Here is a 15,059-nt window from a genome sequence, read left to right on the forward strand (position 1 = left end):
TCAGTATTTGTATATAATACACAAAAGCCGTGAATATCTTGTAAATTATATCCTTATAAACGGTGAGTAGTGATGTCATCAGTTATAAACGGTGAGTAGTGATGTAATTTCTGTCACATGACTCACTAAAATTTGTGTATTATAATTAATAAAGTACCCCCAGTTGTAAAATATGAGGATATTCTAAGTTACCTCGGAGTTCCATGACCTGTATAAAAACACTCGGCCTTCGGCCTCGTGTTTTTACATGGTCATGAAACTCCTCGGTAACTTATAATATCCATATATTTTACAAGAGGGGGTACTTTATTCACTATATAATCTGTGTTTTCATCTTTGCAGAACATGCTGCAGCTTCATGCTAATAATCTCCCTAAATAATAGTTCTAACATAGAAATGCTCACATACCAGCACTGTAACCTGACTTCCCCAAATGTATATACATTACACAGTAAAGTGCTTTTAACCTGCTTGTTCTATGTACATTTCTACTTTTAAGTTTATTTTTTTAATCTGTAAATGTGAAGGATAATAAGGGGTACAAATGTAATTGTTTACAGGACTTTGCACAATAATAACTACTGTGACAAAAACAATGCCATGTTTGGGTGTGTAGATCTTTATATGTCTTGCTCCTTTCAGAACAGTTTGAGTGTACATCTTGTTTCTTGTTTTAGAAAATAATTGTTTAAGTGTTGTATTGATTAATGATAAATAAAAACTGTGCCAAAACTAATAACAAGCTATGGAGATGGTGTTTTTTTTTTTCTTTTAGAAAAGATTCCACGGTGGTGACTGTGGGATAGGGCACATTCAGCATTACCTTTGAGGAGTAGCAGTTGTCCACCTCTTCCTAGATTCAACGCTTTTAATGTGTAATTTGATTTAAACTGGCCTTACACCTACAAATACCAGCAGATAAGGACTGAAGAGAAGCCACAGTTCCTGTTGTTCTGATTGCTTCAGATGTTGGCCCAAATGAACATTAACAACAGAAACGTGGCCATACCTTGAGCATTAACCATCAGTTTGGCCCATGGGCACATTGGTTGAACATCATACAGGACTGGCCATTGTAGGTTTGCCGTACAGGAGAAGGAAACTCTGTCGAAAAAAACCCCATACCCCCCACCCTATATTGACCCTCCTCCTCCCAAGCTAACTGCCCCCCCGGGAAAGTGCCCCGTACTTAATACTTACCCCTCGTCGCAGATTCTGGCAGCGGACTTCACGACATCCATCTTCCGGGTCCTCAGTAAACTGACTGGGAGATCAGAAATCTCCGTCAATTTCAGCGCATGCACAGTTGGCGAAATCCGGAAATTGCTCCAACTGCACATGCGCCGACATACCGGTCTCCCAGTCAGCTTACAGAGGACCCAGAAGATGGATGCCGTGAAGTCCTCTGCCAGAATCTGCGATGAGGGGTAAGTATAAAGTATGGGGCATTTCCCCGGGACAATTAGCCGGGGAGGGGGGTCTATGTGGGGTGGGGGGCACAGGGTTTTTTCTACAGGGTTTCCTTCTCCTTTAAAGGGGTTGTTTACCTTCCAAACACTTCTCTTCAGTCAGATAGACCACAAACAAAGAATTTTTCAATAGTTTTCCATCTTTTATTTTTTACCATTTTCCCAAAATTTAAGTCTAATGTTAAAGTCTCCAGTGTTTCAATCTGGCAGCTCAGTGATACTGGAGCATCTGACCTGTTATAATTTGCTACATTTAGTTGATGCAATTAGTTGATACAATTCTCAGCAGCATCTGTGGAATATTAGCAACTATTGTATCAATTCTAACAGCTGCCTGTAATGAAACTCAGGGATTTTGCTCTGTAGGACTAAAGATAAATGTATCAACTAAGGGACAGATTTATTAAGGGTGGAATTGGAAATTCGAATTTTCGAATTTTTTTTTTTTTTGGTCAAAATTCTCAAAATTGAATGTGAATTATCCAAACTCGATTCGAATTTTAATTTAATTTTGAATTTCGAGATTTATCAATCCCATACCCAGGGAATAATTTGAATTACCTGCCGAGTTTATGTATTAAAAATTGGAAGAGGTTCAGTGACCAATTTGAAGATGTTATTAGCCTTCCTGACATTGGAACTTTGAATTTGATTCCAGTTTTCAGGTCGTTTGGAGTTTTATATATTCGATTTTTTTTTCTCAAATACTCTCTCCCCGTCGAATTTCGAGTATGTTCAAATTTATTACAGTTAAATAAAATTCACATCAATTTGAAATTCGACCTTTGATAAATGGGCCTCTAAATGTATCAATGTAGAACAGTTAGTGTCTGGCCACATGGGCAGATTTGGGGAGATTAGTTGCCAGGCGACAAATCTCCTCTTCTTCACGGCGACTAATCTGCTCGATCTGCCTTCCTGCAACTAAAATGTAAATCGCCTGGGGGCAGGCACACGGAGCACTTCGTTTTCCGAAGTGGCCCAAAGTTTCCTCATGAGGCAATTACGGGCGACGTGTGCCTGCCCCCAGACGATTTTCATTTTAGCCGGTGGAAGGCAGATCGTTGAGATTAGTCGTCGCGAAGAAGGGGAGATTTGTCGCCCGGCGACTAATCTCCCAGAATCTGCCGTGTGGCCAGACCCTTAAAGAGTCAGTGCCCCCCCCCTCCCAGAGCTGGTTTAGAAGGTGAAAAATTAAACTACACTTCAATATTAGAAAAACAGTCGCAAATGGAAAGTTTTTGGAAAAAGTCTTTATTTCTGGTGAACTATCTGAAACCAACTGAACTGTAAAAAGTGTTTAAAAAGTGCATAATTTTTTCTTAAATTCATAAATGCTCTTTTATTTGTCTTTAAAATACTTACAAAAATGCAGTATCAGATTTTTTTTTAATATACATATCAGTTTGTCTTAATCATATCAATTATCATATATCTGTAGCAAAAAAAGAAGCCTGTCATTCTGTAGCATTTGGTTAGCAAATGTATTCTCTCAACACCAGCAAGTTAGCGTTTTAATTACAGCAGCAACAGTTTGTCTAAAAACAATAAAAAAGACATACTATAGATGCCACTGGTTGCTATAAATATTACTCCTCACACTGAATCCATCACATTGTTCAGTTAATCATATATTTTAGTCATTGAGTTGTGTATCTGTAAATTGTATGTATATTTTAACATAGAAGTCGATTGCACATACACAAAGTATAATACTCCTTGCTTATCTATGATATAAGTGTTTTTCTGTTTGTGAATAGTATAGCATAATAGTTCAATGGACGCTCCGAATCACTCCCCATTTAAATGGCAATCACCTGACATATTGAAGATTGCTACTTGCTTTTCATGATAAACTGACAAGCATGTTCCTTGGCTTATAAAAGTTTTGATGATCTATAAACAGGTTATGTTTTGTTTTCTTTCTAGTTATAGGTCAGCACAATATATTGTAAACGTTCCCTACTATTAAGGAAAATGCTGTATCAACAAGAGAACAATTAGTGCAATCTTAGACAATCTTCTTGCCTTTTTTATTTTTCCAGTATACCTTAAAGGAAAATGGAAATTTAATATAAGCTTCGTCATACTGAAATAAGAAACTTTCTAAATACAATTAATTAAATATTCTGCATTGTTTCCAAAATAATAAAGTTTATTTTCACTATTCCTCTCTCAGTCTATATTTCTCTTTGTTCCGTCTTCATGCAGCAGTTGGGCGTCAGATATTCATGGACAGTTAGATCCAATATATCTTATAGGGGGGCTCCTTTCCTAGCAGATGTATTAGGGCTCACTCAAATAACTGATTCCAGTACAAACAAAATCTAACAAAATAATTGCCTTTTGCACAAACCCTGCATGTAGAGAGACATGATTGTCTTACTATTTTAATAGAGTGAGCTCTAATACATCTTCTAGGCAAAAGGAGCCTCCCTATAAGATGTATTGGATCTAACTGGCAATGAATATCTGACACCCAACTGCTGCAAGAAGTGGGAATGAAGAGAAACAGATGCAGAGAGAGGGATATTGAAGATAAACTTGATTATTTCAGAAACGCTACAGAATATTTAATTGATTGTATTTAGAAAGTTTCTTATCTCGTGATGGAGCTTATATAAAATTTTCATTTTTGCGATAGTTCTCCTTTAAGTCTGCTTAGGAGAGAACAAATTTTAATTTTTCCAGGGAGGATAATGGGAAGGAATTGCTAGTGAACTATTTCGGTAGCCCACATATAACTGTCCTCCACCCCAAAAATGATTTTTGAAAAAATCATTTACTCCCGGCATGTGGAGTTAAAGTTTCATTGCTAAATGCCTTAAAAGTCACCCACCTCAGTGTGTGCAAAGACATATAAAGTTATGACATCCTTCCTTTTTTTTTTCATTTTTAACACTTTATCTGCACTGTGAGCTAAAGTTGAAGGGTGTGCCGCTATTGAGAGCTCCATTGGCTTTAGGGTTCTCCCTGTCTAATTTTTCACGGCTAAAAATAGTATCTTGGTCACTCTCAAACTCAGACTCGGACACCATAAGGCTGGAGTTGTGTTCTGTGCTTCTGTGTTTTATTCCTGTAAAAAAAAGATATGAATCAGTATAATAACCTTGTAAATAGCTAGGGGAAGAAAACTACATTTCTCAAATTATTCAGTCCTAAATTCTAGAGAAGTTCTGTAATTCCCCTCTGTAAATGAGGTGCTTCACAAAAGCCATAGGTCATTTTTATAATTTTTTTAATGTTCTCAGTTACAGGAAAATACAGATCTAGAAAAACTAGCCAGTCCTTTCAGTCTGTTAAGTGGTCAGGCCCCTTTTGGCTCATAATATGGTGGCAGATAAATATAAACATTTTTATGATCACCCTTTTATGGTTCCAGGTTTATCCTGGGCAGCAAAGACAGACTTTCAGGCTGTACATCCAGTGTGTTGGCTCTCCTTTAGTGGGGTCTGCACTCTGGAGACCGAACTAGGATATATTAGGATATATTAGCATACAGAGGAACGTTCCTGCGGCCAGGACTTAATAGTGAGGAGACTGAGGGAAGAACTCTGAGCGAGCAAGGGAACTTAACGTAAAGGTTATCAAAGTCCAGGAACGGGCCGGGTCGAAACCAATCGGGAATGCAGTACAAAATCGGAAAGCAGGAGAGTAATCGAGGTCACAGGCCAGGTCAGCAACAAACAGGGTCGAAGTACAGAGCGGAATCCAAAGAGTAGTCAGGGACGAGCCAAAGGGTCAGGGCAGGCGGAAATCAAACAGGAATCAAGGATAGCCAAAGGTCACAACAAGAATCACAGGAAAATCGCACCCAGGAACAATATACAGAACCTACGTTGGGCAAGGCACAAAAGGACTGATGGCCATTTAAACATTTGAATTTGGCGCCATTGGACACTGGCGAATCAGCGCCAGCGCCTGCGCAAATACGTCAGCGCACCTGTCCCTTTAATTCTAGCGCATGCGCGCCGCGCGCTCCATAGGAGCCGGCGCCTGAGGCCTAGCCGCATCGGCGGCGGAGATGAGAGACGGGCGTCCCTGCCGTCCCCTGGGTAAGTCCTTAACAGTTCCTGTTGTATCTTGCTGTTATTTTTGTTAAAGGGTATCCAATATTTGAAAGAATGCATATAGTATGATGCTATGCACATTGTACCAGTGTATTACAAGCGTCCAGCATCTTATTCTGGATTTAACCTCACATTCTTGTCTGTATACTTTAGCATTTGTACAGAACTGTGTATGCTATATTAAAATGATGTAATTTAATTACACATTCTTTAGAGAGCTATGTGTTTCACTTACCATACTTTGGCGTCAACTCCATTCTTTCTTGTTCATCTATATTATCCAAGATTGTATATTTAGTTTTTTTTCTTATTTTTGTCCGTTTCTGGCTAAAGTATGCAAACAAAGGGGAAAAATAAACTATGCAGTACAGTACTGAATGACCATATTTATAAAGGCAAAGGTAACAGTCTGACATACATTCCTGCATAATAGCAGATAATAAATAAGTGCACCAATGGTTTACATGTCACCACAAATATAACTCATTTTTGAGTACTGTTTTTCAAACCTCCAGTTGTGTTGAGCTGTGTTAAGGCTTGCAAACATAGGGGCAGATTCCCTAAAGGGTGAAGTGACTTACACTAGCGGCAATTCGCCACCGTGACGTCATTTCGGAACTTCGCTGATTCCCTAATGGGCGCAGGCGGCACTTCGCTAGCAAAGGAGACAGACGCTAGCGTTGATTCGCACTATACTGCCAGGCGAATTTTCGCTCTGGTGAACAGACGTAACTCTGAAAATTCACTAAGATGCAGATTTTACTGAACGTTACCTCATTTGTCAGACTTACCTTCGCCAGCTCAGACCAGGTGAAGTGCAATGGAGTGCATAATTTTTCTAAGTCCCAAATAACGCTGGGGTCTTTTCCTTTTTTCTGAGTGATAGCCTGCAAAGGTTCGTTAAATATTTTTGGGGCAGGGGTCAGCAACCTTTACTATCAAAAGAGCCATTTTGCCCCCTCTTCCACTAAAGAAAAATAGTCTGGAGCCACAAAACATAAAACAAATTATAAACTTTTAAAAGTTTTAACCTTTTTTCAATTTTAACTGTTACATCAACAGAATACAACAAACAGAAGTGTGCATGTGTAGGCCTACTTTGAAATAAATTAAACACTGAATAGCCCTATTAAATGCTAGTGTTCTCATCTGTTTAATGTAAATTCTGTTTCTAAAAATTCAATGCTGATCTTCCCTCTATTGTCTTGAGTTTGTGACCGCGGTAAGGACCATGATGAATCATCTTGCTGCGGCTCGGCTTTGGCTGTCACTCCTGGGACGTCTATACAGCCCTCGCACCTGCTGGCGGCTTCCTGAGTGTGCGACTGTGGTAAGCTAACCATTAACTTACCCCGGTCACACACTCAAGCAGCCGCCAGCAGATACGAGGGCTGTATAGTCGACCGAGCCGCAGCAAGCAGGATGAAGAGCCGCTTGAGGATCCAGAGCCTCAGGTTGCCTACCCCTGTTTTGGGGTAACCCCTACATTTTCTAACATATGGAACATAAACTATACAGTGGGCTCATTTGTAGGGCATTAAAACAACTCTATTTTATTTATTAAGGTTCCCTAGACATGTGTAATGTAATGTATTTGCTGCAACATATACATCCATGTAACTTTATCATTTCCCACTGTATGCAAATTTGGCAACACTAGCGCATCTTCACTTTGATTTCCGAAGCAACGCTAGCAGCATTCGGTGCCCTGGACGCAACTTTGCACTTTAGGGAATTGCCTTTGTCCTAGTGAATTTACGCCTGGCGAAGTGTTGCGATGGCTGCAAAGCCGTCGCTGGTGAATTTTCGCCCCTTAGGGAATTTGCCCCATATTGTGTAGTGCATATATAGAACACATGGTACTTATTTACCTTGTCCACTTTAATCTAGTTTTCACTAAATTCTATAGTTTTGTTTTTTTGTTTACCTTTGGCGGCAGCAGATGCAGAGCCAAACAATGGCCATAATAAAGGCAACAACTGCAAAGGTTAATATAGCAATATACAACACACTCCAATCTGCAAAAACAAAAGAACAAGATTTCATTTTAATAAGTCCAAGTAATTTTTACAGCCGTTTCCTATGGGTTATGGGAACATAGAGGTCAGAGCTCTTGCATAAAACAAGACATTGTTGTATTGAAGTCCTAAAATATCTACTTTGGGAAAATGCTATAACTACATAAAAATAAGGTGGCTACTCATTTAATCATTGAGACTCTCTCTCTCCTCAAGGCACAAATGAACATTTATTTTTAATGAAAAATGCACTTTGTATTTATTGGTGGATATTTTGTATAGTTTGTTTTTAATGTGATACTATTTATGTGCTGTTACATTTTTAAAGATAAGCATACATAAGGACTGGAAGGGTTAAAAGATCACATGGTTGTGTCACATCATTTGTATGGTATATAAAGGGTTTTGGGTTCACTATTATGTAATTCCACTCACACGGTAGGGACCGCTCCAACCCACAACCCCAATCTGTTCCCACGTAGCCGGGTGCTCTGTCCGCAGCGTCCCCACTGCCAATATATATCACAGAACCAACAAAGGACGGCACTCCAGTTAAAAGGCAGGTTCATTGCAGAATCCTGCAGGTGTACATGGCCTCACGCATTTCGGGAATCAAATCCCTTAATCATAGCCTATGATTAAGGGATTTGGTTCCCGAATCGCGTAAGGCCATGTACACCTGCAGGATTCTGCAATAAACCTGCCTTTTAACCAGAGTGCCGTTGTTTGTTGGTTCTGCACTATTATGTAATTGACCTGAGGAAGGGGTTGGTCCCTGAAAGCTTTTGCCACAGTTTTAGCAATAAAATGAGTTAAAGGCATATTCCAGTTTATGGTGGCAATCTTCTTCTCTGTATATAACTGCACTTTTCATAGACATACATTAGTGTGTGCAGGATGGTGGATTTGAGACCACAAAATTTAGTGATTTTCATTTGTTGTTTAAATAATTGAATAGTGCATTTCTTCTAAAGGAGAAAAGCGGTGCAACGTTTGGTCTAATCTGTGTGCTAAATTGGAAAATAACTGCAAGCACTAAAAAGTAATTATTTAGCAGACGTTATTTGGAAGCTGTGAGAACTCACCACAGTTACTTTCTCCTTCACTGATATAACGCTGTATCAAGTTCTCCATCCAAAATGCATAGCAAAGGCAGGATTTAGTTATTGGGTCACAGTGTCCATGGCCAGAGCATTTCAACAGGCAGGCTAATAAAAATAGTACAACAAGCAAAGGTCATTGGAGTAGAAATTCAATTTTTAGATAAATTGGAAGATTTATCGCTGGGTATCTGAAAAAATTGTAGCTTTCTTGCAATATTACGAAAAAATCATATGATTCTGATTTTTCATGTTTTTTATCATAACTTTTTCTGCACAAGAAAAATTTGCGAAAATGCATAGATAAATAGGGGGAGAAAGTCCGTGCAGATTTTTTGTGAGTAGTTTTTATCGATTTTTGGATTTTGATAAATAGCCCCCCAAATATACAAGACATTTTGGGGGTTATTTATCAAAATCTCTCTATTTTTGGAAAGACACTCTGACCAAATCCCCCTATTTATCATTAAATTTTCCCAAAAAATTCTTGTGAGGGGAAGGTCTCAATAAGATTGTAAAAAAATCTGAATCCACTACTTTTTTAGATTTGATGCCTGAATATCGCAACTTTTTTGGAAACCCACTGCTAATCAGGAAATCTGCCATTGACTTCTACATGAACTCGGCGGGTCTTAGTTGGAGTACTTTTTTATTCAGACTCTTAATACCATCGTGGTTTAAAGAATCACAAGAATGTTTTTCCTCTTTAAAAGTCCAACCAGAAAAAAATGGACTTTGATAAGTAACCCCCTTTATGTAGAACATGTTATTTTAAATATGTAGCCATGGTTTCAGGAATTAACTGAAAAACCTAGTTTGCTCCTTGATAACAATTTATTAGAGAACTTTTCCCCCCCCCCCCAAAGCTGCTAACAATTCGAATTCAAAATACTCTAGCTAAAACCTGTTGAAATCATGTAGAACTCAATGTTAGATGGTCCCTTTAACCATTGAAACATGTTTTATGCCTTCATGGTTCTCGAATGTTTTGAGCTATTTGCGCTGGTTTACGTTTAATAATCTGATTTATTTAAGGCTCCTGGGTGACAACTCGAAAACATTGAGTTTTCAGAGTGTCTATTCGATAAATAAATTGGATTAGGGTTTGGAAGTTTGGTCGAATTTGTTTACTTAATAAAGTGAGAAAAAGTTGTTTTAGTAAATAACCCCCTTAGTTTTTCTGTGATTTATAATTGAAAAATCACCATTTTTAAAACCATTGCATTTAAATAATTACTTAATTATTTAATTACTAATTAAATAGGTCATTTTTAAACATATTTCTGACTGATACATTATTATTATTAATAGCATACTTAAAAACATAGTATGTATAGTGAGATATCAGTGAGGATTTTGAGGTTTTCATATCCCTATTATGAAACTTTTTTTTGGTTTGTTTTTTATAATTGCACCTTTTCATTTCATTTTTGGTTTTAGAGACAATTAGTTTTTCCTGGTTTCAAAATCCTCTAAAATCACAAATACAAATTTGATTATTCTGCCTCCCAGCTAATTAAGTACACAAATTTTAATTCACAAGGCGTCAGTCAAATATATATGCTTCCTGTAATTACCTACCAGCTGTATCGACTCTGAGCACTTTGTAGGGAAAGAAGTCTGCCTTCTCCTTTAGCAGTTGGTCTTGAAGAGTCTGGGCCACTTCTGCTGCTTTTTGAACTCTCAGAGGATGGCCATTTTGCACATAGAATAGGATTACAGTACTGTGCATGGAGAAAAGATCATCTGAATTAATAAATGTACACTATTACATGCTGCAAGGCTACATTTCTCATTATTCACTTGTTTTAGAAGATGCTGGAGGATGTACAGTACTGAATTATAGAAGGGGACTTGTAGAGCAATGAACACTATAAAGCAAAACTGTGGGTATTAAGATGCTGTACAAAAAAGTACTTGCATATACAGGCTTTTCGTAAACTGTCAATCCATTGAGACAGACTGATCTGAAGAAGTGTGTACAGGGTGCAAAGTAAATATTGTGTTACTTCCAGGAATCTCTCATTTCATGCAAACAATGCAAAATACTTACAGGTATTTCAAACTGTACAATGGGATTTTACTCACGATTTAACACTCAAAAGGTTTTTTTTATAAATATGTATTGGAAAAATATATACTGTACTTATTTATTCAATGCGTAACTGAATTTACAGTACATTTGTCTAAGAGATAACTGTGCTCTCACATAGCAGAGACTCAGGATACAAATAGTACTATTTATAGACAAAAAATACACTTATGACAATAATGATAAAAGAACCGTAGAACCAGTTCTTTAAGGCACAATAACAATAGACTCCAATTCTGTAACCCTAATGTTCACTGAGTAAATGTTCATTTCTACAACATACCTCAAATCAGAATGCGCTGCTATCTTCTGAACCTTGATGTCTGTATCCAAAACATTAAGGAGAAGCGCCAGCTGCCTCACTAGTGTGTCCTTTTGTTGTTCTGTTAATTTACCAACTCCCACTTGTAAAATTAATTCAACTAAGTTTTGTTTTCTCGGATCTGCAAAACAGTCAGTACTGCACGGTCATTAAAAACATAAGCAATGTCATTGTACTATGCTATCCCTTTTCTAAATCTTAGAGTTATGGTTAAGCAACAGGTAAAGCCCAAGTCATTTTGGGGGGTTATTTATGAAAGGTCAAATTTTAGAATAATTTGATTTTTTTTAAACTCTAATAAATTGGATTGTATTCACTATTATAATGGTACATTATTTATGAAAAAATTCTAACATCTAAAATTCGATCCAATAGTCCTGACATGAAAATTCGAATAACCTTGAATATTAAAGGAATTGTTTCATCTAAAAATAAAAACTGGGTAAAACATGTTTCTGATATAGTCAGTTAGGCAAAAATGTAATGTATAAAGACTGGAGTGACTGGATGTCTAACAGAACAGAACACTACTTCCTGCTTTGCAGCTCTCTTGGTTTCCATTGACTGTTACCCTGGTTACCAAGCAGTAACCAATCAGAGACTTGAGGGGGGCCACATGGGTCATATCTGTTACTTTTGAATCTGAGCTGAATGCTGAGGATCAATTGCAAACTCACTGAACAATTATGTCTCATGTGGCCCCCCTTAGAGTCGACAGCTGAAAAGCAGGAAGTAGTGTTCTGGCTATTATGTTAGACATCCAGTCACTCCAGCCATTATAGATTGAATTTTTGGCTAACTATATCAGAAACATTTTATTTTGCACAGTTTTTATTTTTACACTGAACTGTTCCTTATTTTGAAGCGAATTGAAATTTTTTTGACATGCAACATTTTTTTCTCCCATTGGAGTCTATGGGCATCATTTTTGCGGTGAAAGTTGCCGAAAATTTCACTCATCACTATTAACATCTTCAAATATTTCAAGGGACCTTTGCCTTTGACTTGACTACATTGGCAGATTTTAGGCAGAAAATATTGGAATCAGAACTGTTTCCAGGGTCGAGGTGTGATTCATCTCACATTCAAATTCTTGTTGGTGGTTTTCGAAAATTCAAATATGAATTGACCTTTCGAACCTTAGTAAATCTGCCCCATATTGTTTCAGATACCAATTCTATTTTTATTACTTTTTTTTTTTTAATTACTCATTTCATACCAGGACGCACTTCCACAGTTGCGGTGTCAACATCAGTTTCTCCTTTAGCATCAGTGACAGTTAAATGGAAGATATATATTCCATCTACCAGATTGGTGAGCTGAAGAACGGATTCATGATCAGAAGAGTGCATTATATCCTGTAAAATCAGGCCACATGACAATGTACCTTAAGAGAGCTGAATGTACAAAAATATATATATATTACATTTAATTACTACAAACTTGTTTTAAAAAAAAGCTTCAACCAAATAAACTCTCACCAATATTAATGTTTTATCTAGTATGCCTTAAATTGGCCAAACACGTTCCACTTTAATTGAATTTTTTTTTTAAAATTAAGTTAGAGAGATATAGGTAAGCATTAACTATCTTAATTTTCCAATTAAATGTGTATGCACAATTTTATTACGGTCATTTACAGTTATTTTTTTGCTCAACATCCTTATTTTGATTTTTATTTACGTCACCTGGGTATCAATTTCTGTTGTTTTTTGAAGGAAAACTATACCTCCTGAACAAAGTAGGTCTCTATAAAAAGATATTGCATAAAACAGCTCATATGTAAAACCCTGCTTTATGTAAATAAACCATTTTGATAATAATATACTTTTCTAATAGTATGTGCCATTGGGTAATCCTAAATAGAAAAATTGCCATTTTAGAAAATATGGCCTTCCCCTGGGATTGTACGATTCGCAGTGCACACAAACATACCAACAAACCATACATGTTAGGTCACATGAGCCAATTAACTGAGAGAGTTCTGTCTTTTGCTTCCACAGTTCTTCATGTTAAAGTTGTAGTATTTCTGGTCAGGTGATCTCTGAGGCAGCACAGAGACAATATAGTGATTCAAGGTAACAGATGTAAAAGGGCAATACTTAATTAAATATATATACCAGTTTGGTAAGAGTGTTTAATATGCCACCGATTCCCAATTGCGTGAACTATGGAGGTAAAATTTGTCTTGTTGCTACATATCACTGGACTGGTAAATCACATTTTAAGTCAAAATTAGCATTTTAGTAGTAAACTATCTTAGCCTAAGCCTTTGAAAATTGATACCCAGGCAAGTACAGAAAAGTGCATTATTTAGTACTTTGAACATTTTCATATAGTATGTATTTCTCATTTGTATTTACACAACATTGGTTCACTGAATTTAACATGAGAAAGGGGCAGTATATGTACCCCAGCTGCAGGACTCTGGCCATCTCTTTTCCACAAATATGAAATAATTTCCTGGTCATCAAAAGATTTTGAGCCATCCAATGAAATCGAGTTGTCTGGAAGTACAAGAATGTGGGTTCCACCAGCACAGGCTTTAGGAGGGCTGTTCTTCTCTGACAATTGGAGTGAAAACAACAAGGAATATGATTGATCAGTACCATACACATTGTAGATCATTCTTATTACAATGAAACACACCCTTATCTGGAATACTATCAAGAAATAGTAATGCGTTTTGGAACATGCACATCCAGCCACTTCAGCCCACAGGCAGACTTTACGGAGGCTATTAATAAAAAAAAAACTCCAAAAAATTATTACTAAAAGTTTTGGGGTGTTTAAGGCTGGTTTTCGTCAAAAACTCGATAAATTCCAGGTCTTCAAAGGTTTTCAGCCTATAAACTTAAAACATTTGAGATATTTAAGCCTTAAAATGTGAACAATTCGATATATATTCATAAAAAATAGATTTTCTTTTTTTTAGGGTTTTTTTTTTTTCGATCTGATTTTTTTGAGTTTCATTTTTAGTAAATTAGCCAAAATTGTGGATGGGAGCTAGGTCAAGTTTGCTTCTGGCAAAATAAGAGAAAAAATTGCAAATCAATCCATAGGGAAGAGCTAGCTCTGCTTTTGTGGTTTTAGTATTTTTCACATTTCTGCACTTAAAAATGTTGCATGTGTAAGATCTGTAACTTCAGGTTTTAAATGAGTAAAAATATTCTTTGATCCTTTCCAGTTGTAAATGTGCATGTTACATATGGCTATTCACTTGAAATAAAGCTTTAGGATGACAAACATGATGGAGATATGCCTTTTAAATTGCCTTTCTCCAGTCTAAAATTGAAACTGATACTTAGTGGGCGATTCACTAAGGGTCGAATATCGAGGGTTAATTAACCCTCGATATTCAACTAGGAATTAAAATCCTTCGACTTCGAATATGGAAGTCGAAGGATTTAGCGCAGATAGCTCGATCGAACGATCGAAGGATAATTCCTTCGATCGAACGATAAAATCCTTCGAATCGAATGATTTGAAGGATTTTAATCCAACGATCGAAGGAATATCCTTCGATCAAAAAAAGTTAGCCAAGCCTATGGGGACCTTCCCCATAGGCTAACATTGACTTCAGTAGCTTTTAGATGGCGAACTAGGGGGTCGAAGTTTTTTTTAAAGAGACAGTATTTCGACAATCGAATGGTCGAATAGTCGAACGATTTTTACTTCGAATCCTTCGATTCGAAGTCGTAGTTGAAGGTCGAAGTAGCCCATTCGATGGTCGAAGTAGCCCAAAAAAAACTTAGAAATTCTAAGTTTTTTACCTTCGAATCCTTCACTCGAAGTTAGTGAATCGGCCCCTTAATAAGGGTCACTGACCATGGCAACCAGAAAACAAACTAATCGCACAATTTTATAATTTCATTATTTATTATTTTACTCAGACCCTCTCCTATTTATCTTCCACACATAATTCCACATCATCTTAACTGAAAAAAATAAATAGGTAATTTTTATACAGATATACATGATTCCACA

The 15,059-nt window shown here is 36.9% G+C and overlaps 1 protein-coding gene across 2 annotated transcripts in view; it reads right to left on the reverse strand.

Moving 5' to 3' along the window:
* Positions 1–4,083: 4,083 nt before the first annotated feature.
* kiaa0319.S (KIAA0319 S homeolog) overlaps positions 4,084–15,059 on the reverse strand; it is a 32,774-nt gene continuing 21,798 nt past the window's right edge. For both annotated transcript variants that reach the window (XM_041567762.1, XM_018269524.2), the window contains 8 exons: positions 13,485–13,636; positions 12,292–12,430; positions 11,034–11,193; positions 10,240–10,382; positions 8,644–8,766; positions 7,468–7,558; positions 5,776–5,867; positions 4,084–4,546 (listed from right to left, as the gene is read on the reverse strand). In XM_041567762.1, the coding sequence (XP_041423696.1) occupies positions 4,374–4,546; positions 5,776–5,867; positions 7,468–7,558; positions 8,644–8,766; positions 10,240–10,382; positions 11,034–11,193; positions 12,292–12,430; positions 13,485–13,636 (1,073 nt within the window). In that variant the 3' untranslated portion in view covers positions 4,084–4,373. The remainder of the gene's footprint in view (positions 4,547–5,775; positions 5,868–7,467; positions 7,559–8,643; positions 8,767–10,239; positions 10,383–11,033; positions 11,194–12,291; positions 12,431–13,484; positions 13,637–15,059) is intronic.

Source organism: Xenopus laevis, chromosome 6S (genome assembly GCF_017654675.1).
Source record: "Xenopus laevis strain J_2021 chromosome 6S, Xenopus_laevis_v10.1, whole genome shotgun sequence".
Lineage (NCBI taxonomy): Eukaryota > Metazoa > Chordata > Amphibia > Anura > Pipidae > Xenopus > Xenopus laevis.